At 30.8% G+C, this 27125-nt stretch overlaps 1 protein-coding gene across 1 annotated transcript in view; it reads left to right on the top strand.

Annotated features, from left to right (window-relative positions):
- LOC123299333 (zwei Ig domain protein zig-8-like) overlaps positions 1-23710 on the top strand; it is a 150461-nt gene extending 126751 nt beyond the window's left edge. Inside the window, exons 4-5 of the mRNA XM_044881701.1 lie at positions 19763-19931; positions 23574-23710. Of these exons, the coding sequence (XP_044737636.1) occupies positions 19763-19931; positions 23574-23674 (270 nt within the window). The 3' untranslated portion in view covers positions 23675-23710. The remainder of the gene's footprint in view (positions 1-19762; positions 19932-23573) is intronic.
- Positions 23711-27125: the final 3415 nt, after the last annotated feature.

Below are 27125 nucleotides of genomic sequence, written 5' to 3'. Positions count from 1 at the left end.
AAGTATAAACAAAATTAAACACTTTCAATCCAAACGTATAGTTATTTTAAAGATGTTCTTTAAAATTACAAAATATATTTGAATAAGTGAATTGATTGTTCTGATAGAAAACTAGAAAACTGTTCGTCTAGATAATCTCTGTTAAAGTAAAAGCTATTTCATCTTTATCAATATACTTACTCTCCAACTCACAACAGAACTTATAGTAAATTGTAAATATTCTAAAATAAATAAATAAATGTTTGCCATGTTGTGTGTGTCTAAGTCTGTAAATCTATGAGTCTGTCTGAATACACAAACACCATTCATTTTTCAATTTTATTTGTTGCTACAATACATATATATAACATTATTTGATCGGTATTTCAAGTTTTATGGTCGAATTCCATGTACAAAGTGTATCATCGAAGCCACACAGATAATGTCTTTCAGAAACAGGAACTAAAGAGAATTGTGTATTACAAGCATATAAAATGAATAATGACTGAGGTATTCGTTGTGTGCGTAGTCATGGTAGGGACAATAAAATCGATACCAGCGCTTCCAGTGAAACAATTTTGGCGTTAAAGGAAGCTGTTATGACTAATTTGCAATTCTTAACATGTTTATATTATATAAAATGTCAAATTAAAATTATTGAAAAACACTAATTAATTAAACTTAATGCATTAAAAATTGTGAAAATAAGAAATCAATTTGCACAAGTATTATTTTTCAAATGTAAATTATCATAATTATTTATTTAAATTTGTGAGACAATAATATTAAATTTTCAATGAAAGTCATAAATGCAATCCATACAATTATATATTCATCCATACAATTCTATAATGAAAGTAGTGTATCGTTTCCATGGAAACGCCTCCGAAAAAACTCACGCACGGTGCGAATAGCTAAAAATTACAATACCTACACAGTTCTTTCTTGTAAAAATAACAATTTTTGTACGAAAAATTTGATCAAAAACAAACCACAATTCGATTCGCTTTTCTAACATCATAAATTATGGATTAAAGTAAATTAGTAATACAGTACAATTTTGATTATAAATTTTTCTACAATTTTAATAATAACAAGTGAAAACAAACAATTGACTGAGTTAATTGTTGAAATACCATGTATAGGCAGTGTTGGTTTCTTTATCACAACTGATAATCAAGTATAGTACATATTATAAAATTCCCGCCCTAATTGTCACCCTCACGGGTAAACAGTGATGTTTACGAAAAAATGTTTCAAACTAAAGTTGTTTAATTTTTGATAAGAAACATTTTTTACATTTAAACTTTTGTTCTATCTCTAACGGTTTACAAGATGGGTCCTACGGACCCAGGATCCAATTGACCTATGATGCTCATTTACGAACTTGACCTCACTTTTTACGTCCTGAGTACGCTGTAAAAATTTCAGCTCGATATCTTTTTTCATTTTTGAGTTATCGTGTCCACAGACGGATACACAAACAAATAATACAATCTTATAAGTGACGTATATGGTTGAAATATACAATGTTGTTGCTATGCAAATAATTGATACTATGTGTTATATATAACATATCAATTATGTTCTGAACTAATTTGCGCTGTCACGGGTAAACAATAATCTTTACAAAAAAATGTTTCAAACAAAAGTTGTTTATTTTTTTGTACGGAACATTTTTTACATTTAAACTTTTATTCTATCTCTAACGGTTTACAAGATGGGTACTACGGACCCATGACCCAATTGACCCATGTTGCTCATTTACGAACTTGACCTCACTTTTCACGTCCTAAGCACGCTGTATAAATTTCAGCTTGATATCTTTTTTCGTTTTTGAGTAATCGTGTCCACAGACGGACGGACGGACGGACGGACGGACGGACAACCGGAAATGGATTAATTAGGTGATTTTATTAACACCTATACCAATTTTTTTTTTGTAGCATCAATATTTTTAGGCGTTACAAACTTGGGACTAAACTTATAATACTATGTATATTTCATATATACATGGTATAAATATAAATACGATTAAAGACAAAAGAAACGAGATATTCCCAAAAAAACTGACTTTTTCGTCTTTTAACCTTAAATATCTAATAACGCTGCTGATACTTGGTTATATGTGACTTTTGAAACAACATCTGTGCTATCAAAGTAAAGGTTTTGCTAACTTGGGTCATCACAATTGGATTAAATTTACCTGTGATAAGGCGAAACTTTACTAAAGTATGCTTGTGGTAATGGAAAATCGATTTTTTGAATTCTAAAAACGTGACTAAGTACAAAAAATTCTTTTTTTTATATTGTCGACATATTTGAGGCTCCATGTTAAATTTAATCAAAAGAGCTAATAAGCTTACAAAGTTAGTTTAAATTGCAAAAAATATATTCGAAAGAAAGGCATGGAAAATACTCCTCACAAAAGCATCTTCTAGAACCAAGACCTAGAAATACTCGTGTTTAATTTAAAATTTCGATATTTGAGATTAAAAAGATCGTCAAACCTAATCAAGTTAACTAAGTTAACGCATTCCAAGTCGAGTTGAATTTAAAATGTTTTGCCAATACACTATATGTTCATAGATCTTTTTGAGCAATATTATTCCTAGAATTTGTATTGTTCCGACGATACCCTCAAAGAAATACCATTATCTTTTTACACCCTGTTGAAAGTCCAATATCTACACACTATTACAACTACATCTCATTATTTATTTCTTTGCAATCATCACTTCACAATCCCTTGTCGTCCATTGGTTCATTTAAATTGCAGTAGTTCACCTCTTTCTCTATGCGCTTGCTACGACGACAACACACAAAACGCCTCAGCACAAGAAGAAGAGAACCAGTGAGCTAAGCTGAAATTATTTTCTTTGGATATGGATATATACTTTTTCTTTTTTTTTTTCTCTTCAATAGTTTACGAGTTTACGTCTATAAAAACCTTTTTCGTTATCCATTTATCACTCATCGAATGACATTTTATTTCCTAATATTAGTAATGGCACCAATATTGTAACTGTTATTATGCATTAAAAAGTTTTTCCTAAAATTTATAGAAGTGTAAAGAGGATGAAAAAGTGTAGATTGAATGTAACTACCGTTTTCCATTGTGAGACATAAGGTGTTAGAATACCATATATAATATTTTTTCCGGGAATTAACCTATATACTTTAACAAGAATATTCGAAAATATACTGTAACCTTCTGGTTTACTTACCTTTATAATCGGAATAATAATTTTTTGGGTCTAGAATTATATATTTTAAGAAAATCAAAATCTTTGAATTTTCATAAATAATATTGAACTTTACAAATAAAACTTTTTTTAAAAGCTATGTATAATTATTTATAAGTTAATTAAAATGAATAAAATATACAAAAGAATTCACAGATTACAAACGTTATTTAAGTATTAAGCGTGCTATGTTCGTGACGTAGAAATGTTAAAATACAAAAGCCTATGTATAAATATGTAGACTACAAGCCCATGATAAAATTTAACGAGTTAAATGACCCACCAGGAATCATGTTGAAAGAGATGTAAAAGTAATTTTGAGCATCATGACGTCAGTTTTGGCGGTATAGGTGAGAATATTAATGCCACATCGCTTGATGTCTCATCCCTTCTTCAGCAAATATGTACGGCGTTGCTAGGTACTAAACCTATAATATAAGTATTCGAAGCGAATTACATAAAAACTGTACAGAAAATCCGGTAACTTCGGTACCGGAAATTAAAAATAATTTTTGATCTCCCGTCAATTTCCGAAGCCTCACGTGATTTATTTCTGTACGGCATTTATATAATTTGCTTCGAATACTTATGCAGAGTTAGTATCCAGCAACGCCATACATATTTGCTGGTGCAGAGGTGAGGCATTAATATTCTTACCTGTACTCACCTCTGCCGCGCAAAATTGACGCCATAGTGCTTTAACTTACTTTTACATAAAAGAGCATCTTTTTCAACAAGATTCCTGGTGGATCATTTTACCCGAAAAATTTAGCTTCGGCTTGTAGTCTAATATAGGTACATATATAATTAAAATTATTACGTAACACAATGTTTTACGGAATTTTTTTTCTTCGTACGTTTTCGTTTCTCGAGGAATGTACACAAGGTCATAATTTCAATATTCCACGGATAATTGATTTTTGAACTATGCAATGTAACTTGGTTCAAGAAATTTAAAATAAATTGAAAAGAGGAGGACTTGGACAGTTGAAAGAGGAGGAATGTTTTTGAAACTAGTAAAATTATATATTATATAACAGATATACTCAAACCGAACTTTTTCGCCAATATTTATTTACTTTACTTTGGACAAAAGAAGCCGATAAAATAAATTTAAGTGAAATATTATTCTTGGTTTAAATGTATGATTAATAGAATATTAAAATGACACACGATAAAAACAATAAAACTGGTTTGAATCTATGATTAATATTACACTTAAATACGATTTTCTTTTAATACCAATAATGATGACATATATGCTATATGATGTCACGTAACACATTTATTAAAAACTTATTCATTTTTACTATTTGATATAAAATTTTTGCTTTATCTATGTAAAGTCGCCCATAAACTTCAAAAATTTTCAATTTCAATAATAGTTTTTTGATTTTTGATTTATAAAGAAGCATTCATATCATACCGCTTGAGAGAAGAATGATTATTTTTTGAATATTGTAAATTATTGTATATTAAAAAAAACCTTGGTAACATTATAACATACGTTGATCTATATTTGTCTATAAAATTATTAACATGCAGGGGATGAATTTCCAAAAATCTCTTCTAAGTGCGCACTTAGAAGGGACACGTTACTTAAGGAACGTGTGTACAAAATTTCAGGCTTCTAGACCCAGCGGTTTTAGAAGTGCGTTGATCGATCAGTCAACTTCCATTTTTAAATATATTGATTAGAAATTACATACATATAAAAATTATAGTTTTAATATTTTCAAAAAATTGGAGAATGTACAATAATGATTCTGATGGTATGCCCGGTATATATATGTAAAATTTGCACACGGGTATAAAAGTACTGATAGCTAATGGGCTACTTTACATGATATTTTTACTATTCGATATAATATTATAAAAGAACACCTCTTTATCTTCTCTAATGTAATAATTTTGAGTAAAGTGTTTAAAAATAATATTATGTTACACAAAAATGATAGTTAAAATTTATATGTTTACAACATGTACTTAAAACTCTTCATGTTTTATTAACCTTCCATGGATGGCTGTGTGTGCTAAACGAGGAAGCATTGCTAGGTAGGATCTTTAAAAGGCAGACCAACAACTCCTGGTGAAACGAATAGAAAGGGTTACCAGAAAAATTCATCTTTGAGATAGTAACTCTGCGATTGCAATATACGAAGACTACACAAAACTAAAATAGGGTACTGTGATTGTAACAGAAACAACTATAGTAGAAGTATTGAAAACATATGATTACATAATGAGTAAGCAATGTGTGTGTGTGAGTTTGAAGCCTCTGTTTGTACAGTATTAGACAAAAATTATACGTCATTTCACAACAAGCTCGTATAAGCTTACCATGCATATGTTTTTGACAATATTGTAGTGGAATAACGTTTTCAATGCTGGACAATGTGGAACAAGGAGCTTCCCTCGTGATTTTCAAGTCTTCTAGGTGGGAGACAATTGGGGACTGAAATATAAATGAAATACAAAAATGTTAAAGACAGATTCACACTAGAGCAGTACATATTATTTTTCAAATAGAAGTTTATATCATACTTTAAATCACAAACATAAACGAAGTAGTCTTTTACATCAAAATAACATTTTGCCGGGTTTACGAGTGAGAGAAATGTCTACAGAGCCTAAGAAAGATGAAATAAGTTTTCCTGCCATGGATACCAGAACATCTCAGATCAAAAGCAACGAATCGTACGACGTGCTGCTCTCGGGAAGGAGCCACACTCTCTTGTAAGAGAGATATTAACTTCGCCCTTAACTAGGACTCCGATCATTTTTATCTTGCAGAATTAAGAATTCGTTCCTCCTTCCATTTACTGTTTGTGACCTTTTTTAAGAAGACATGAAGTACAGTAGGAGAAGGTACTCCCGGATGCTTAGTTCCTTTGTGCCATTCCTGGTGAGTCCGTCTGATTCATAATTACTTTGATTACCTCTAAACTTACCTATTGATAAATGGTAAGTTACTTGATAGTCTAAATTGGAACTACTAAAAACTGGCCCACTTCCTGTTTTAATAAGTTCGAATTTTTGTCCCCAGGTGGCGGAGTTGCAATCAATAACCTAAAGCTGATTTATAAATCATCGGTAGTCCTGTGTTACAATTAGTTTTGGGGGCTATAACAATTACTTTCTATCAGATAGTAAATAATGATCGTTTAAGTTCTGATATATCATGTGTACCTCAGTTCATGATTACCTCTCCGCCGCCATGATGACTCTCGTATAATAACTATAAAATATTACTACGTTTTTTTTTTTTTGCTGTGCTTTGGGTTAGTATTGTATGTATGAAGAGGAAAAGCGCATTAAAAATATGAAATATATCAAAAATTGAAAAGTTATGTGTTTTGAAGTTTGGCAGAAGTAATTTATGTATAGGTTATAGCCTAACTACTACCTATTAACCTAAAATACATACTCATACCCATAAAATATAACCTAACTCATTACATCAATACAATTGTCAAAGATATAGTAATATAAAACCTAGATTGCTTACAAGAGAAAAACCGAAAATGAATAGCGTACATGATGGAGTGCTACTTCATAAAATATATTCAAAGACATATACCACAAAGAGAGCGTCAATAAACTACGTAGATCAATCCTACCGTAGCCTTAACTATGACCCCCCTCGAATGGAACATAGCTTTTTTTATTAACAAATCAAAAAGACATTTTGCATTTTCTGAAGTACTGACATTGCGGCATTGTATGAATATGGCGTTTATAAAATATAAAAGTACCCAATGCTTGAAATTAAATATCGATATTTAAACTGTTCGTGTTGCTAAAAGCGTAATTTTTGAACTAATTCCTTACCCCTCTTGACCGAACCATGTACTTTAAGGATGTTCTCTAGTTTAGAAGGGTAATGTGTCTCAGTGTACCAATTAAACTAATCCCCTCCCCCTCTTGATCGGGCCGCGCGATTTCTGGATGCTCCCAAATTATTTATAAGATGTACACTAAATTTTCTGTCTTCTGATACTGTTAATAATCTCTGTAAATACTTCTCTGAAGAATCTTTCGATAAAGTTAAAATACTTTCGAAAAAGTTTGATGTTTCATAACACTAGCAATCTTTCTTTCCGTTTTTCCATCCAAAGATAGCTAACTAAAAATCTTTGTTAATTCCCAATAACAGCGTATTATAGATAACACAGGATACAGCATTAAAGTACATAACTTTTGGTTAGTTTAGGTTAGGTTAGGTTACCATATGTGTTTTTTCACCATTTCCGCTGATAATTTCATTTATCAGCTCTTCAATTATTTTCATAGGTTGAGTGCACCTCCTTCATGCATATAGGTACCATGCACTACACCAACCCATCACAACTATTAATTAAACTAATTTTGGTTGTGATGGTAGGAATCGAACCCGCTTCCCTAGTTATACCGCGAACGGGATTGGTTACGCCTTAACCAACTGGGCTACATAACCTTTACTTTGAATAAAACACCTAACCTAACATTTTTCAAGATTTCTAACATTTCCATATACATCAATGACGTCATATATAAACACATCCATCTACACATAACAACTATACTGCCAACCTAACATAAAAAAAAAAACACACAACAAACCATATCACGTAAAGCAACGATGAAATTAATTAAACTTTGTAATTTTTATTCTTAATTAAATTTTCATGTTATATTTTGTATAAAATTTATATTTTAACATCACACACAACCATTCAACTACTCCTCTCTGGCACACTGCTTGCTTGCTTGCTTGCTTGCTTGTGTTACCTATACCATTTTCAATATTCTTTTTACGTTTTTGTATGAATGGTGTTATAAAATTATTTTGCACTAAAAAACGGTACGGTTTGGTGAGGTTTTGCGAGTCTGTGTCATATGTGTATGTGTAATTAAAACGTGTGCCAAGTTAGGTTAGGTTTTTCCTATTATTATTATTATTATTGTTAAATATTAGTTTATTATTATTACACATAAAGATATTATATATAGAGTGCGCGAGAGAACAGTGAAACTGCAGGGGCGGATCGTGAATTTTGGGGGGGGGGGGGGGGGGCTAAGCTAGTACTATTGAAGGGCCTGCCTAATTATTCAGTTGTTATAGAAAAAGTTGATCCTCCAATAAGAGTTAACTCTTCCTAGGCAAAGTCGACTGTTACTGGTCTTCTTCAGTAAAAGTTGATTAAATCCAAAAAGTGTTGAAATTTGATCAACATAAAAGCCAGAGCCACTGACTACCACTGACTCACTGACTCATCACGATATCTCTAAAACTATTCACCCGATTTACTTGAAATTAAGCATAGTTACTCTTTTTGCGATGTAGACGCTCGCTAGGAATAAATTTTTGGAAATTTAACTCCTAAGGTGATGAAAATGGAGATGAAAGTATATGGAAACCCCATTAAAATAATTTTATAGAGAAATACAGATCAACGGTATATGAAAGAAAACAGATCGAGTGGCATAATCAACGAACAGCCCAAAATCTTGAGGCTGGGACCATGAAAATTTGCATGTGAGTGTCTTTGACACTGTAGGGGGGGGGGGGCTAAGAAGATATAAGGGGGATAAGAAGAAGATTTTTTTATTTATTAATATTCATATTTTATATGTTTAAATAATTTTTTTTGTTAGTAGGTCTCAGAGACAGAACGCGCGCGAGAGCCAAACTTACCGTATTTTGCGCTATTTTCAAGGTTCTGTAAAAATTATAAATATAGGGATACAATTTCGGCAATCGGAACTTTATTTTAGGAAATTTCTTCATCTTTTTGGATCTTTTTTCAGATTTTGAAAATTTTCAATATTTTTTGAGTTATTCAAAAAAAACTGAGCCCCCTATTTTATTTTTCACTTAATTGTTTATTACTTTTGCAATTTTTTTCAGCGCCATTTCGAATTTTTCAGTAAACTTTCTACATAAAATTATGAATCGAATGACACCTGTTTCGTAATTTTCGGAGAATATACAAAAAAGTTAGAAAAAATCGTGCATGTTAACTAGACTAATAAATCATGGGGACATTCTCTTATAACAACACTGTAAGACTAGTTATAAGTCATTGTATTCTATTTACTCCGACTTTTTCGATTTCACCGGTGTCTCTATTATTAAACCCCCCAACCACACTAATAGCTTGTATGATTTCCATTGTGTCTTCATTTTTTATATGAGAAGTAATTCATAACTTTTTTTATATAATAACTAATTTAAAAACATTAATAATTTTGTTAAAATATTTATGTTCATAAAAAAGTTCATAGAGTTTTAAATAATAACTTTATAATGGAGCTGCACTACACTGACTGCATTTTTATTAAAAAATTTTATGAAAAAAATAATTACCAACTGTAGTTAGTTTTGTATATTTATTCTGTAAATAATAAATTATATTTTTCCAAAATGCTTCAAATATTTGTGTTTATATTTACACAAAAATTTGTTGTGCAATTTACACAAAATTTTTATACCATGCATATATGTAATATGCAAGGTATACTAAGTTTAGTGCCAAGTTTGTAACGCTTAAAAATATTGATGATACCAACAAAATTTTGGTATAGATGTTTATAAAATCACCTAATTAGTCCATTTCCGGTTGTCCGTCCGTCCGTCCGTCTGTGGGCACGATAACTCAAAAACGAAAAAAGATATCAAAGTGAAATTTTTACAGCGTACTCAGGACGTAAAAAGTGAGGTCGAGTTCGTAAATGAGCAACATAGGTCAATTGGGTCTTGACCTATGGGTCCATTGAACACATCTTGTAAGCTGTTAGAGATAGAACAAAAGTTTAAATGTTCCTTATCAAAAAATAAACAACTTTTGTTTGAAACATTTTTTCGTAAACATCACTGTTTACCCGTGAGGGCGCAAATTAGGCGTAAATTGTATAGTATGTATTATATAAATTGTATATGTATGTGCAATGTGATAGAGTACTATCACAGTACTATTTATGCATGGTATTTCAACAATTAACTCAGTCAATTGTTTGTTTTCACTTGTTTTTGTTTTAAATATGTACCTAGACATGTAACTACAGGGTATCAGATTTAACATTATCCTTACGTAATAGGGACGGTAGAATTGATCACATTGTCGTCGCTTGGTCAAAAACAAAGTAACCGGAACCACCCTCATCATAAAATGTATTTGTATATATACGGATGTAGTTAAATAAATAAAGATTAACAAATAATGATGTGGATGGTCCCTGTTATAGGCATATGTCAGGCAGAACGGGGGTTTAATATTGTTTTTTAGACAAAAAAATATCGGCGTTTTTTGAACTTAGTTGTTTAATAAGAAATTAAGAACGTAGATGGCTACATATCAGTTGCAGATTTAGGCTTGATGCCGCCCACTGCACGGTTTGATATGCCGCCCTTTTTGCTCTGTGAGGGAGTGATCAGTATTAATTTTTTTTTTGGTCCCAACCCAACCCATTTCGATTTCGATTAAAATTTTCTCTTTTTGCAGAAATTTTATGAATTAGACTGTAATTCATTTGAATAATTGTACAAATGCCAATATCAACGGACTATAATTATTTGCATACTTACTTCCACAATTAATTTTATATCTCTTTGTATCCTCACGTTTGAAGGCACGTAAAAACTTATGGATAACCCGCCGAGGTATATATACCATATATACCTCGCATAATCCAAAAATTATTAACGGTACAATGAGTTGATATTTATGATTTCTAACCCTTTTTGAACTACTCGTACGAAACGCCATTGAAAATTTTCTATTTTCATACTTCAAGAAGGACTTAATTTTTTGAGCAAGTTTATAAGCATACAAGGTAGTCATAAGGTGTAGTTATCAAATTTTACTATCTATTTTTTGTTACTATGTATTTATAATTTTATTTTTTTTTTTTTTAAATTTTTTGTTTTATTAATTTCAGCAAAAAATAAATTAATTTTTGATAAATGAATTTTTTTTTTAACTAAAAAATTAATATTATATGCAAATTTAATACAAATAGCTTTTAAATATATTTACAAGCAAAAAATTGTATGAATCGAATTTAGTCGAATTACGTGCCAAGCAATAATTCATTAAAACGTCATAAAAAATGACCATCATTACAATTTATTCAATATTAAATATATACAGGGTTTTCCAATAAGATGTTACCACTTTTGTATGTATTTTATTATCTTTGTTTAACACATTAACAGTTGTTCCTTACCATTGACCATTTTTACATTACAATATGGTGAGAGTGCAAGTAAGTTATGCAGTATATCCGTTCCTATAATATATCATGTATTTATTTACGCCTCCACCATTTTTATAAAAACTGATTTCTTTGAAGATAACTTCCTATCAAAGAAGTTATATTATGAAGAAGTTTTTAAAATGTATTACTTATATAGAATGGGGCAAAAAAATGTGCGATTTTGAAAACGCTGTAAAATGAAATTCTATCAATTGTTATTAATTATCTTTTCATCACCTTGGGTATGGGTATGGGTATGGAGGTTAGCGGGCCATGCTCGAGGATCGCGCCTCAAAACAATGGTTCAGAGCACCTAGCCAAGTAGACCCTTGTACCCTATCCCCGCTACGCTTTTCAGTGGCTATTATAACCAACTGATGTACTGAAACCCAGGATTTGCCTAGCGCTGAGTTTCCTAATTTCTTCTGGTTCGACTATGGCCGGACTAAACCATTTTCTTCGCCGCTGTGTGAGCGCCGAGCAGTAACAGAGAAAGTGGATCGATGTTTCTTCTGAATTTTCTCCGCATCTGTCACACGTGAGAGATTGTTTTTTTCCAATCTGATGTTGAAACTTGTTCAGGTTATCATTCCCTGTGAGTAACTCTACGATGACTCTAATATTAACTCTGTTTAGTTTCAAGATCTCCTCGGCTTTGTTACCGAGCGAGTTTCCTACACCCAACAGGCTTTTGGCGATTCGCCCTCCCTCGTAGCTGATCCATGCCTTTAATTGTTGGTTTTTCAGATTATCTCCTAATCTGTTAAGACCTTCTTGGTATGGCATTCTCGCAAGCTTTTCTTGAGTGGGAGCCATGTTTTTTTCATCACCTTAAACTGCATAAAAAATAATTTAAGAAAAAGTAAATACCTCGGCATTTTTGAAAAACTGGAAGAGCGGATACGACAAAAAAATGGTTCAAATTCTACCTCGAATGCTACGCGATATGTGGTCAATAACTTGATAACTCACCTGCAAACTGAATTTACTTTGAACACAATTTGCTTAAAACAGAATAAAATTTCTTCAGTACTAAATTTTCTTGAAATGCTTGTTTATGTAGTTTGAGGTGGTAAAGATTTCTTTTTACAATATTTTCAAAATCTCACACTTCTCTGCCGTATCCTGTATATATGTAAAATTATTATTTTAACAATAAACGTTCTTTTAAACTAATAATAATAAACTTTTGTATAATCATTTCCAGTTGTTTATTCTTTCTTGAAAACTTAAAAAACAAATATTGTTCAATAAAATGTAAAAAAATTTATATATAATAATCTTCACACAGAAAAGTGACTACTAACAAAAAATTTTTCACTTTATAAAATTGAATTTTTACCATGAATGTAAAAGGATAATAAAGTTTTTGTTGTATGAAGAAAAAATAATAAAAATAATATTACAAAAACTTCATCACATAAGATCTGCGTAAACTAAATGAATGTTCTCTTAGATTAGGTTAGGTTAGAGTGGCTGTCCTGGGGTGGGACACACTTAGACCATAGGATGCGTTGTGATACCGAAAAAGGGTTGACCCATCCCCGGCCACTACTCCATGAATCATTGGAGTTGTTCAAGAACAGTAGGAGTGCTTCGACGACAACAAACTTCAGGTCGGAGAGATCGTCAAAGAAAGGCTGGCTCAAGTGAGTCCACCTTCTTGTGGTAAGAGTTGGTCAGTGATAGAGAAGATGAGACATCGTTGTTCGTTGTGAATGTTCTATTAAGAATAATTAAAAATAAAATTGCCATTCAGAATTTCTTGGGTAGAAGTTGAGCGTTCTCTTCTACGTAACTTGGAAAATTTTGAACGGTTTTAGTGTATTGAAATAAATGAATAATTGTACATTCACTCAACCGTTCGGTAATCTTTCATCGCGTGATGAGAGTATTCTTTAACTTTGTAAATCATAACCTCTACATAATTTAATGCGCTAGTTAATTACAAATAGTTTGCTTACGTGATTATTGAATAATGTTTTAGAGTAAGGAAATAATCTTTCAACCACATCTACCATTTGAAAAAAGTTATTTATGTTTTAATTCGCAAAAGGCTCATAACGCGAGTGCTGACGGGTTCAGGTAACTTTTCATCCTTAGCTTGTGGATGTGAAGTTGGTACGAATTTTTGATACCAAGTAAACGTTTTTTGCTTGATTTTTAGAAAAGATAACAAAAAAGCAACTTATTAGTTTGCAGGTGTGTGTGTGTGTATTGAGTATATGTATATACACACTACATCTCAGTATTGTGTACAGTAGCATAACTGTCGTCAAATAGTATGCTTATATATAAATAAAATCAATAAATATTTGAAGAAATTAATGAAAAATTTCTTCATCAGTACAAAAGCAATAGCTCATTATACTTGAAAAAATTCTCTAAAAATAAAAAATAAAATATAGCAGCGATCAATAAAAGTTTGTGTTGTGAGAAGCAAAAGAGTATGAACAGAAAGAAATCATTCTTGATGTATTATAAAAAGCAAACACAGAACTAAGTTAAAGCTTTTGTGAGGTTTTTATTACGTACAAAATTTTCAATTGAACTTTATAATCTTTTAACTTGAGATTTCAAAATAAATAATAATAATATGACGATAAAAATGGTGAGATATGTGAAATTTATATATGTAATTTTAAAACAGATACATACATATACTTATTTTATGTGCAAGAAGACTTCTTGTTATATATTCTTCTAGTATTCTTACGTACCCTGTCTGTCAGACATTTTATTTTTACGTTATAGAAGAATAAAACTTACATAAAACTCTACTTTTTCATTTACATAGAATTTAAAATACGTTTTGGTAGAGTCTGTTGATGCCAAATGTCTTTCTTGAGTGCTATAGAGAAAATAAATTACAAAAAATTACTCCTTAAATCACGAAAAATTTTCCGAACACTCTTGAAGTTTACTTTAGATTATGAGAAAATCAATCATACCGAAAAATAAGCTGTAGGAAGCACTTACTGCGGTATCCAAATCTTCCGCTACCTTTGATAGTCTTAGCCAAATATTTTAACCGGTAAATGAACACATTTTCGCGGTAGTATTAATGCTATGTTCCCAACTGGCTTATTCCATATGTGACTGACACTATATTTGACCCAAAATGATTCACTTTGTATACCTTCACATCTTTGAGTTGGCAAGATTTGATTTGACAGCAGCTAGTTGCTTTGTATTTATTTTTGTTGAAATTTTTTGTTTTTTATGAAAATTTATGGTTATTTCTTTTGAGGATGTAAAGTCACTTGTCTACACCAATAAACCAGGGATGGTTGAACACTTGAAATACATTTGTCGTGTTACTAGCGAAAGACAACCGCAATTGTTGCGAAAAGTGTGTGAAAATTAGCATTAATAGGGTATTATCGTTAGTCAAAAATAAATTATGAAATTTGAAAAAAGTTAAAATTTATATAAAAATATACTTAAATATTCTGATTTCGAGTCATAAAAGCACATTTTTCTTTTAAAATATTAAAATTAAAAATAGTAATTTTTTAAATTTATATCACGTGATCTAACGCGGGCAGCTTTGCTGTGATGTCATAGACCATCAATTAGTTCAGTGTAGACAGCTGGGTATAATATATACATAGATAATAAGTATTTATATTTATTATAATCAGATGTCTATGAATATATACTTATTTGTGTTATTTTGTGTAATGATAACGATATTATCAAATTGGATGCCCGCGTTTATGACAGTTAAAAAAAGGTTTAAAATTTAATTTAAGTTTTTGACAAGAAAGCGTGAAAATAAGTAGAATACCCTATTGTATAAAATTACATTTCCAATAAAACTAGTTTCCTTGTTATTGAAAATATTTTTCCTTGGTTTATTATACCATGTATATATGAAATATACATAGTATATTAAGTTTAGTCCCAAGTTTGTAACGCATGAAAATAATGATGCTAGGAAAAAAATTTTGTCATAGGTGTTCATAAAATCACCTAATTAGTCCATTTCCGGTTGTCCGTCCGTCCGTCCGTCTGTGGACACGATAACTCAAAAACGAAAAATGATATCGAGCTGAAATTTTTACAGCGTACTCAGGACGTAAAAAGTGAGGTCAAGTTCGTAAATGAGCATCATAGGTCAATTGGGTCTTGGGTCCGTAGGACCCATCTTGTAAACCGTTAGAGATAGAACAAAAGTTTAAATGTAAAAAATGTTCCTTATCAAAAATTAAACAACTTTTGTTTGAAACATTTTTTCGTAAACATCACTGTTTACCTGTGAGGGCGCCAATTAGGCGGAAATTTTATAATATGTACTATACTTGATTATTAGTTATGTATGTGTCACATGTTTGTATGTGTAATGTGATAAAGAAATCAACACTGACTATGCATGGTATTTCAACAATTAACTCAGTCAATTGTTTTTTTTCACTTGTTTTAATTTAAACTTGTTAACATCTAAAAAACATCCGCGGAAAGAAGATGATTCTTTATAGTAATAATCATCATGAAAGTTTCTGTGCAATAGCAAGTACATATTCAATTTGAATTTGTTATTTCAAAGCAACGTTACGGTTACGATGTCGTAAATTTTTGAAATTTTTACGATCGGTGTCGCCGTAATAACTATGTCATGTTTTTGTTAAATCAGTTTCTAGCACTACTTACGTGGAGTCATGATTTGATTTTACGATACATAGCACTTACAATTTAGAATTTACAATTATTTTTAGGACATTTTTTGCTCTAAGAAGTTTTTATTTGAAATCAAATCAAATTTACTAAATTAAATTAAAACAACTAGTAATAATAAAACATCTTTTTATGTCAAGGTGTAATGATTCCTTTTTTTATTATTGTGAAATAGCACTAAAATAATGCAGCAAAGTACAGTAGAATCTCGATAACTTAAACCTCGGTAACATAAAAACCTCTGTTACTTCAAAAAATACTATGTTCCCTTCCCATCAGAGCCCAAAACCTCTATAACTTAAAATACGCAACCTCTATAACTTAAATAAATAATCTCTGTATAGGCCCTCAGTAACTACATAGAAACATGTACATACCTCTATATTAACTAGGGTACATAAAAACATGTACATACCTCTATATTAACCTTTACCTAATATAGACTCTTGATAACTTAAAACCTCTATAACTTAAAATATTTTGTGTTTCCCTTGGACTTTAACTTATCGAGGTTCTACTGTATATACAAGATATATAAACAATTATAGTCTTGGTGACCATCAGCACACATAGTAGATATTGGCTTGTGGCTTAATTATGCTTAGCCTAACAAGTTCTCTTTAAAGCGGTTACAATAGGCTCCACAGGCTTCAAATCTACCGATATCCGCTTTTGTTACCCATTAGGAAGATAATTGAGTAACAAATGCAAAAATCGTTTTGCCCGACAACTAAATTAAAGAGAATGTCCGTTGCTCGACAATTTGAAAATTTCGATTACGTTTAACATATTTTTTCTCCACGAAAACGTTCATAACTGGGACCTTTGATTAGGGGTCTAGAAAATTTATAATTGTGTGGTAACTTAAAAACTAATAGACATTCATTTCATGTCGAAAAAAATAATTCTTAGCATTTATTTATTTCAATTAAGAATTTTTCAGGTCCTATTTTCGAAGGGAAATTTTATAGAAAGAAAAATTGCTAGTCAGGCTCTTGATACCAGCCTCTCAAATTTCCAAACGTTCTAAAATGAATGTCAAATACCATACCTAGCCGTAGGCCTAATAATTACGGCTCAATTAAAACAGCCGTAGGCTTCTGAATGTTTTTTTTTTTTTTTCAATAAAAACGTTTTCAATAAAAACATCAAAGCATTCCTTTGGGGTAAAAATGAGATACAGGAAGTTTTTGTAAATTGGTATTATTTCTAATATTAAATATCACAAAATAAATTTTTTTATTGAAAATAAACAATTGACTGAGTTAACTGTTGAAACACCTTAGAGTTGAATAAACAACAACTATTATCCTGAAAATTGACCCTTTTGATCCTCTTAACATTGTCCGTTGGGTTTTATAAAACTAGAATCAATAAAATCACTATTTGAAGCTACCTACAAATTTTCAACTCTCTACTTTGTTGTTAATTCGGTCATGATAAAAAGTTTTTACATTTAAAATTTTAGTTCTATATTTTTTACGATTTTCAAGATGGATCCGTAGGATGGATTCAAATGGATTTATTGCTCATTTGCGAACTCAAACTCACTTTTTGGATACTGAGTAGAAAAATTTCAGCAATATATCTCTTTTCTTTTTTGAATTGTCGTGATGACGGACAGCCAAAGGAAAATGGACTAAATTAGGTGATTTTATAAACACCTATACCAGAATTTTGTTGGTATTATCAATATTTCTAATGGCTCCCACTCAAGAAAAGCTTGCGAGGATGCCATACCAAGAAGGTCTTAACAGATTAGGAGATAATCTGAAAAACCAACAATTAAAGGCATGGACCAGCTACGAGGGAGGGCGAATCGCCAAAAGCCTGTTGGGTGAAGGAAACTCGCTCGATAACAGAGCTGAGGAGATCTTGAAACTAAACAGAGCTGATATTAGAGTCATCGTAGAGTTACTCACAGGGTATGATAACCTGAACAAGTTCCAACATCAGATTGGAAAAAGACAATCTCCCGCGTGTGACAGATGGGGAGAAAATTCAGAAGAAACATCGATCCACTTTCTCTGTTACTGCCCGGCGCTCACACAGCAGCGAAGGAAATGGTTTGGTCCGGCCATAGTCGAACCAGAAGAAATTAGGAAACTCAGCGCTAGACAAATCCTGGGTTTCAGTACATCAGTTGGTTATAATAGCCACTGAAAAGCGTAGCGGAGATAGAGTACAAGGGTCTATTTGGCTAGGTGCTCTGAACCATTGCTTCGAGGCCCGATGCTCGAGCATGACCCGCTAACCTCCATACCCATACCCATACCCATCAATATTTCTAAGCGTTACGAACTTAGAACTAAACTTAATATACTCCTAATATATTACATATATATTTTTTCATTGATTATAAAAACGATAAAATTGAAAAAAAAAATTAAATGTTTTATTTAAATAATTATTTTTTATGAAAAATTAATGTAGAATTATTTCTCAGTTGATAATAAACTAAAACATAGGATATTATATCCATAAATAACTTCTTTTTAAAATTCCCATGGTTAGGTTTTGTACACATCAGCAATCAAGATGGTGGGTGGTAGTGTCTACTGTGCTTTATAAAAAAATTTCCCTTGGGTAAAATATGAAAAATGCACTTTTTTTTATATGAATATTAATATGTTATAGTATTCGCTGACAAATGTTAGGGAATATTTTTTTTTTTTTGTTATAAAATATTATGAATTTGAAAAATGAAATATAATATTTTAGTTTGCATGAATAAGCTGATAGAAATTATTACAGGATAATATAGGAATGGAATCAGGGCCGTATCTAATTAACCAGAATCAATTGAGAAAAAAAATTTTATAGCAGTTTCAAATATTTTCATACAATCATTTTTTTAGGAATGTCCTTAAGAAAGTAGGTTATTGTTTTTAATCAGTTTATGGGCTACGATGTCACAAATAGAATTTAAGCAAGAAGCAGGTTAATATTTTCCTTTTTTCTCTAATAAATACAGGTAGGTTAAGTTAGGTTATATTGGCTGTCCACGAAGGACACACTTGGCTATAGTCCTTTGTAATACCATATATGTGTTTTACCACCTTTCCGCTGATAATTTCATTTATCAGCTCCTCAATTTTAGAGGCTGAGTGCACCTCCTTCATGCATATAACATGCACTACACCAGCCCATCACAACTATTAATTAAATTAATTTTGTTGCGACGGCGGGAATCGAACCCGCTACCCTAAGCATACCGCGGACGAAATTGATTACGCCTTAACCAACTGAGCTAATAGGGCGACAAATACAGGTAAATATTCAACGATTTTTGATTTTGAAGATATGAAATTCTCGACAAATTTTAAGCCTCGACCCATTTTTTGTGTTAAATATGAGTTTGTGATAATATAATTAAAAATTATATTTTATAATTTTTTTTTTCATTTTTTGAAGAATGACAATATTTTATAATTGTTAAGAAAGACAATTTTTTTTAATTAAAACACATTCTACCTCAGGGATATGTTTCTTAGAAATTGCTTTCTAGTTTTGTGTTAATACTAATAATAATATTAAAACATATTTTTTGTTTCTTGAAAATTTCTTCCGAGAAAAATAATTATTTTATACAATAATACATATTTTCTGTTTTTTTGTTACAGAGTATAAATTATGATTCACCCCGTGGTGGTGTCAGCGTGATTACAGAAAAAGGTGATATCACTGTCAGTTACCTTTTAATTCAACGTGCAAAAGGTTCTGATTCAGGGAAATATACATGCAGTCCATCGAATGCAAATAGCAAAACAATTGTAGTGCATGTTTTAAACGGTAAGTTTATTAAAAATTATATAACGGGTGACCCAGAATAACCGGATTAAAAGAGCAGAGTAATATACAGCAGTTTTCTTTAGTGACTACTAAACGAGAACGGAACCGATCTAAATCAAAGAATATTCCTACCTAGAAAATGATAATGATTCAAGGAGTATTTGAATTTTCCAAGAATTTATCTATAGTTCTAAAAGCTTATTAAACAAAACGGGGATGCACGTTATTACATGACTTAAACCAAAACAAAAAGACCGTTTTTTGGGACGAAAAATTATAAAACTACACAGTAACATGTTCCTTCAACAAAGTCTCATTAGTCACTGACAAGATGGCAGCACGAGCGACTGGGAACCAATACTGTAGCTTTTACACCAACTAAGCGCATGTGTGCGTAAAAAATGAAGTGTGATGACTTTGTTTTACCGCGAAATTCCCAATCCGGGCCTTAATAATTTAAGATACCTTAATAATTTAAGTTGGAAAAAATATTAATTGTAGTAAATATATTCTACAGCTTTTCTTGCTAATTTAATTTCAATTTGACTGATATAAATCGTGGAATTCTCAACAACAAAAAAACGATAAATAACGCATCTCGTTACTGGAACTTACATCGAATCCGAAAACTACAAATGAACTTTTTTCTCAGAATTTTATACACTTATCATTCTGTTCTACTAACGCTATAGTTTTGAAACATTATGTATAAAAACTTTTAATATTCCTACATTCACTCCTTTTTACTTCCGACGCTCATTTTCTCGTAGGAAAGAAATCATATAATATAAAATTATATTTCCAATCTTTTATGCGTAAGTAATAAACGTGTGGAACTATGTATATTACGAAACTTAATTTCATACTAATAAAATATTCAATATTCGAAAAATTTTGTTCTAAAAATATATATATACGAGATAAAAATAGATTAAGTGCAGATTTGCTTTAAAAAGGATTTCGTATCATTAAATTTATGTATTTTATTCTCTTCGATATCGAATTGGAATATTGTGTTTTACGAAGAAAAGTTATTTAACTTATTTCCTCAAATATTATGTTTTTAAAGCTCTAATTTTCCTATAATGGATCATTACATGCCTCAATTCTAGATTCTCGGAATAATCGATACAAAATGAGCAGTCAAAATTGAACTTATTAAAATGTATGGACAAGAGACAATGTCGTCAAAGGGGGAGGGGTAGATAGGGGCAGCTATTTAGAATAACGCGAAATTTAGTCAAACTGCAAGAAGAAATAATCTCTCCATTTTCTACTCTCCCGCCATCATGCAAGTAGAGAGGTTGTAAATTTCATTAGGGAAAGACAAAAACGATTTCGTTAACATACTTACCTTCCGGTCACTGGATAATCAAAAGGCAGTGACTTATCATGGATTTGGAGAAAAGCATCGCAACTTACGACTTCATCTATCAGCTTAACCGAAATAATTGAGGAGAAACGTTTTAACCGGATAAGCAGAAAGATAGAATAGATAAAAGGGCTAGGTTTCCTTAGAGATCGGTAAATAATTACTAGAAAAGCTTACTTTGCGAGGTTTTGGCACCTACTCTATTCGCTTTTATACGAACTTCATTATTCCACTTTCAAGGAACGGATCCCTAAAAATTATGAAAATAAAATCATACAGCATTTCAAACCTACGCCTAATATAGAAAACATGGAAAATAATTTCGTTAAATATCTTTTACATTATTTTTAGTTCTAAAAATATATATTTGAAAAAAAAAATTGTTATTTCATTTTTTTTTTTCAACTCGCTATACGTAGATGTGGATTTTCTTTTTGAGTTGAACTTTTTGCACTCGATGTAAGTAGAAAAAGCTTTGTTATAGAACACTAGATATCACTATCCTTTTATCCTTACATCAAGTGAAGAAAGTTGAACCCGAAAATAACAGCCTGTATATTTTTTGAAGCTTGGATTCGCCTTACATTCTCAAATCTAGATAACTGCACACTTCTAGCCATTATGATTTGGTGGTATAATTATATTAATTTCACTATCTCTCGACTTCCCAGAACTTTGAGGAGGCAGCACTAACAATATTCCAGAATCATTTCAGTCGATATCTCAGAAACTTGACGTGAAATCACAAAATGTACGAAGTGTCCGTTTATTTTTCAATTAATTACTTTAAAAATACTCATGAAAATTTTATATTACTCCCTTTAAAAAATTTTCCAAATCCATGCTTGATACTTGATTGATGTACAACATCTGGTTTTAATACAGTTAACCATGAAACAGATTCAATAAAAATTGAATTACCTATTTATAAATAAATCGAAAAAATAAACGACGCCGACACTTTAAATAAAATCACTGGGAAATGTTTCAATCACATGAATTTTTAACAACATGAAAACGGTACATATCGACATATTACAAACTGGGCATGCTTTGACTATATTATAAATTATAAATTGAATGTGTCCATCTGAAAGAAAACCATAAAATGAATGTTTTTCGTCCATTTAGATACATAGTGTTTTGGAAGAGAAGAAAGTTTTGTTGAATGAATTCATTTTCTTAGGCAATATATCCGGGTTCTATGCTTCGATTTCTAAAATTTTTCACAGTATCTTCGAAGAACCGCACCATTTTCTTGTTCTATCCCCTAATCTAGAAAATATATCTATTTGTCCTTTGTTCTATTTGTGGTGTCTCCTATCATTATGAAATACTAGCTTTTTCCCGCGGCTTTGTCGCGGTAATGTTTCATTTCAATTAATTTGCCAAATGATTCATTTAAAGAATCTTTGATTCATTTATTTCCCCACGTTATTGTCCTCACAAATTAAAGACAAATTCACCACACGCTACTTTTACTTCCATCCCTTGGACAAAAAGGCTGGCGACTTTCTGGCTTGGAGCTCGCAATTGCTGGCAAGTTTGTCTCCCCAGGTGGCCATGGCTCTATTTCAGAGGAAAAAATAGTCTTTGATGTAAAAAAAGCAACAAAAAAAAACCAAATTAATCTATCTTCTGGAGAGTGGTAATGGAGAAATGGTTTGCAGTGAAAATTTTATAGCTTTCGATTTTGACCATAAGTTACATCGAATTTCAAGCTGAAAGCAAAAAATCCCATCTTTCTAGCATATGTAGAAGAAAAAAGTAGTTTTGGGAGAGTTTCCCCATATTCGAGTCGACAATGTTCAACTTTGGCAAAAACTCATAAACTTTGAAAACTTTGGGCGTAACAAGAATTCACTCGAAGCACTCGATATTTGCAATGAAGATACGTTTCCGAATGTCTACTAAATGCTCTGCGATCTGACAGTTTTGCCTGTGACAACAGCAACAAATGAATAATGTCTGAGAATCGGCTAAACGGTTTAGTCCTCGCTCATTATACATCGCGGTGTAGAGGTCGATACACACAGAGTTTTGCAAAAATTTTTTTCTGTACCTCGCAGAATGAAGTTATTGAAAAACAGTGACTGAATATTTATGACCTAACATGACGAACAAATTTTGAACTCTTCCCTTGGATATTTCATGCGCATGGGCCTGAAATCTATTTAATTAAAAAATCTCCCCTCTATTATTTTCAATTCCAAAAATATAAAATTAAAATCAATTATATTTCAACAATTGTTTTTTGTTTAATATTTCAGGCGAACACCCAGCAGCAATGCAACATGGGGGCCAATTACGTTTAGAATATCCAATATCAGCATGTTTATTAAGTGTATTAATTGTTGTTCTTGGAACTTAATAAAAAATTTAAAACAATTAAATAAACAAACACACACAATAAACAAATATATATATATATAGTATTGTTGAAAAACAACAACAACAAAATTTATATTGAAAATTAAAAAACACAAAAATTAAAACCAAACATTTAATAAATAAAACATTATTAATCGTCCATATTTACATAACAAACTATTATTGTGTACATATTAAATAGATTTACAAGAATTTAAAAAAAAATAAAAAAAAACCAAATTTAATTTTTACAAAAAAATTTTAAAAAACATTTTATTAGTAAAATTATTTTAATTAATAAATAAAATATATGTGATTGAAAATAAAACAAAGAAAAATTTTTTATTGTGAATGCAAATAAAAATAATATAAAAAAATCAAAAAAATAACTTAAAAATTTAACCAGAAGAATTTAATTGATACAAGAGTCTCGTATTTGAAAATTAACCTCTTGTATAAACGTTAATCATTCAACGAAAGATCGACGTGGGCAATGATAGTTAGAAAAAATGAGATGGCAACTGTTGAACAAGTATGTTATTTTCATAGAAACATAAGAGAACGCCATGGTCCAAAATTTGCGATATAATGAATGAGAGAGAAGACTTCTAGTTAGTTCCTATGTGTCCTTGTCTAATCTGTTTACATTACACAAAATCTCTATGCATCATATGATTATGACATATGACAATGACAAGGACACATAGGAACGAACTGGCAGTTTTCTCTCGCATTCATCATATCGCATCCACTCAAAGGCTAGCATATCCCTCGCGCTATCTATGTACAATATTCTATGGTTATTTTCAACGCATTTAACATAGAGACTAGAGAAGAGGACCGAACTCCATGTAAAGAAATGGATAGTTAAAATAAGATGTCACTAGTGTTCCTTTTGTACCGAAGTGAATATAGTATAATAAATAGTTCTTATTTTCTCCTATTTATTGTACCATATTCACTTCGGTACAAAAGGAACACTGGTGACTAGTGAATATAGTATAATAAATAGTTCTTATTCTCTCCTATTTATTATACTATATTCACTTCGGACTTCGGTGCAAAATGAAAACTAGTGAAGCTAGTGATACAAAAAGTAACTATAATTCTCTAGTCTCCTATAGTATTTAAATTTGTCACAAATTAAGTTTGTTTAAAATTAAAAAAATGTCTCAAGTACAAAGTTGTTTCATTTCAGGAAAACAATTTTTCAAACACCACTTAAGTGAGTAATAATTCGATCGTCCTGAAATAGTTATATATAAAAAAAATGCTGGATCTATAGTTTTGGTTTTATTAAACTTAAACCTAAACTTACAATTGACGTTTTCGACAATTTCCATGAGGTGAGATGGTATACGATTAAATTTCATATCATAAAAAATCTTGATCTGAATTGTATTTCGATTTTCTGCCATGAACGTACTGAAAAACAGATCCGGACAGCTACCTTCCACTAGATCTGCATTTGCCAGGGATTTAGTTGGCTAAGTATAAATTATGCCAAAATACTGTTGGATTTATGAAATTTTTAAGATAAAAATTTCTAATTTGCCCCCATTTAATCCATAAGTACTTGTTTTGCCCCCTCTTGGATTAAAAACTGCGTACGCCCATGAATCCCACATTCAATATGAATGAACTAATCAAATATATTAATATTAATTGTAATACAAAAAATATTAACAAATATCAAATGCGTTTGTTTAATCAACCATCAAAAACAGGTCAACCTAGATAAAATTTCATCCAAGAGCAGGATATTGTTACGCAAAATATTTTAGCAAAGTGTTTTGGGCAGAAAAAATCGTTGATGGAGATGATTTTCTTGGGAATAATTGAACAGGAATACTCGAATTTAAATGAAGCACTTGAAGATACCTCACTAATTTAAAGGAGGCTATTAGTTAACTTAAAATTGATTTATTATAGGTCTCACGTCGGCTTTGTTCGAAGGTTGATCTCATAAACACACAGTACTCGGATAGAATTTGTATAAAAAATGTCCTAGATAAATAATGTATAGACGTAATTTTGATAAGAGTTAAAATGATTGTTTCAAAAGAAAAAATTACACTCGAAAATTTCAAAATTATTTTATGCCTCATTGGCTCAAAGTTTTTGTGACACTAAGAAGTATCAAAGTTTTAATTCGTTTATGCATTAATACTTTCAAAACTCATATAAAAAGGGAAAGATAATAATGTTAGAAGGATATGAAGTGGGGGAAACAATGAAAAATGGAGGAAAACTAGAACTATGCTGCAAATATAAAGCCGTTGAACTTCCTATAATTTACATATCTTTCCGTTCTCAGACGTTTTCTTGGTAGCATGTATTATGGAACTAACTAACTTCCCTCCTTTAAGCTACGTTGGGTTGAGTGACATGGATGGAGATGCCACGATTAGAGATAGAGATGGCACAATTCTATACCAGATTTCGTAGCCCTCGCAGTTAAAAATATACTCAGGCTAAAACCACGTCGTAGATAGGAAACTATATAGTTAGAGGCACTTTGAAGGATTTGTTTCCTAGATGACTAGCCTGGTTAATTACCAGATAACCAGATGACAGAGTTAGTCGTTTTCTTGAGTGACTCACTAAAGGACTTGCCTATAGATAACTGGAAGTTGCAATTCGCCAACTGGTGATAATAACTCGTACTAATTCAAATCAAAAGAAGCCCCGAATTCAGTAGTCTCAATTTCGACTACCAGATGGCAATACTTGTACCTATCATTTTTCAAGGCCAATAAAAATATTCAAATTCAAATCAGATAAATCCCGCCAACTGGCGATACAAATTTGTACTATTAAACTGGATGTGATTCGCTTTTTCAGTAGTTCCAATTTAAACAACTTGATTAGTTACCATTTATCAATAGTCACCAGTAATCTGGCTGGTCCCTTCTGGTATGGCTTTAGGCATATAAAATTCATGACCGAGCTTCCAATATTTAGATTGATAATATTATTCATTAAACCGATTTGTTTTTATACAATTAAAATTAATTATATGAATTTTAACAGTAGATAATGCATAAACGAAATCACAATTTAGCGAGAAAAATAAAATACTAATGAAATCAAAATAAATAAAATTAAATTAAAAACAAATCATTAATACATACATTGTAAATACAAATAAAATATATATTTTAAACTACAATAATTATGTTAAATTAATAAAATATAATGAACAAACAGTACCTAACCTATAAATACATAATTATATACATAAAATAATAAATATATATACTTATTCAAAACAATTTATAAATAAATTAATAAAAAAAAAAACTAAAATCAAAAAAAATGGAGTGTAATAATTTATTTAAACGATCCATATTGTGAATATATTATTATATACAAACCGAAACAGCAAAAAAAACCGTACCTTATCTTTGAACTATTCTGTGAACACACTGACAGACACACTAAAAAAAATG

The sequence above is a fragment of the Chrysoperla carnea genome, chromosome 4, assembly GCF_905475395.1.
Source record: "Chrysoperla carnea chromosome 4, inChrCarn1.1, whole genome shotgun sequence".
Lineage (NCBI taxonomy): Eukaryota > Metazoa > Arthropoda > Insecta > Neuroptera > Chrysopidae > Chrysoperla > Chrysoperla carnea.
The sequence above is the reverse complement of the archived record's forward strand: the minus strand, read 5'-3'. Positions and strand labels throughout refer to the sequence as shown.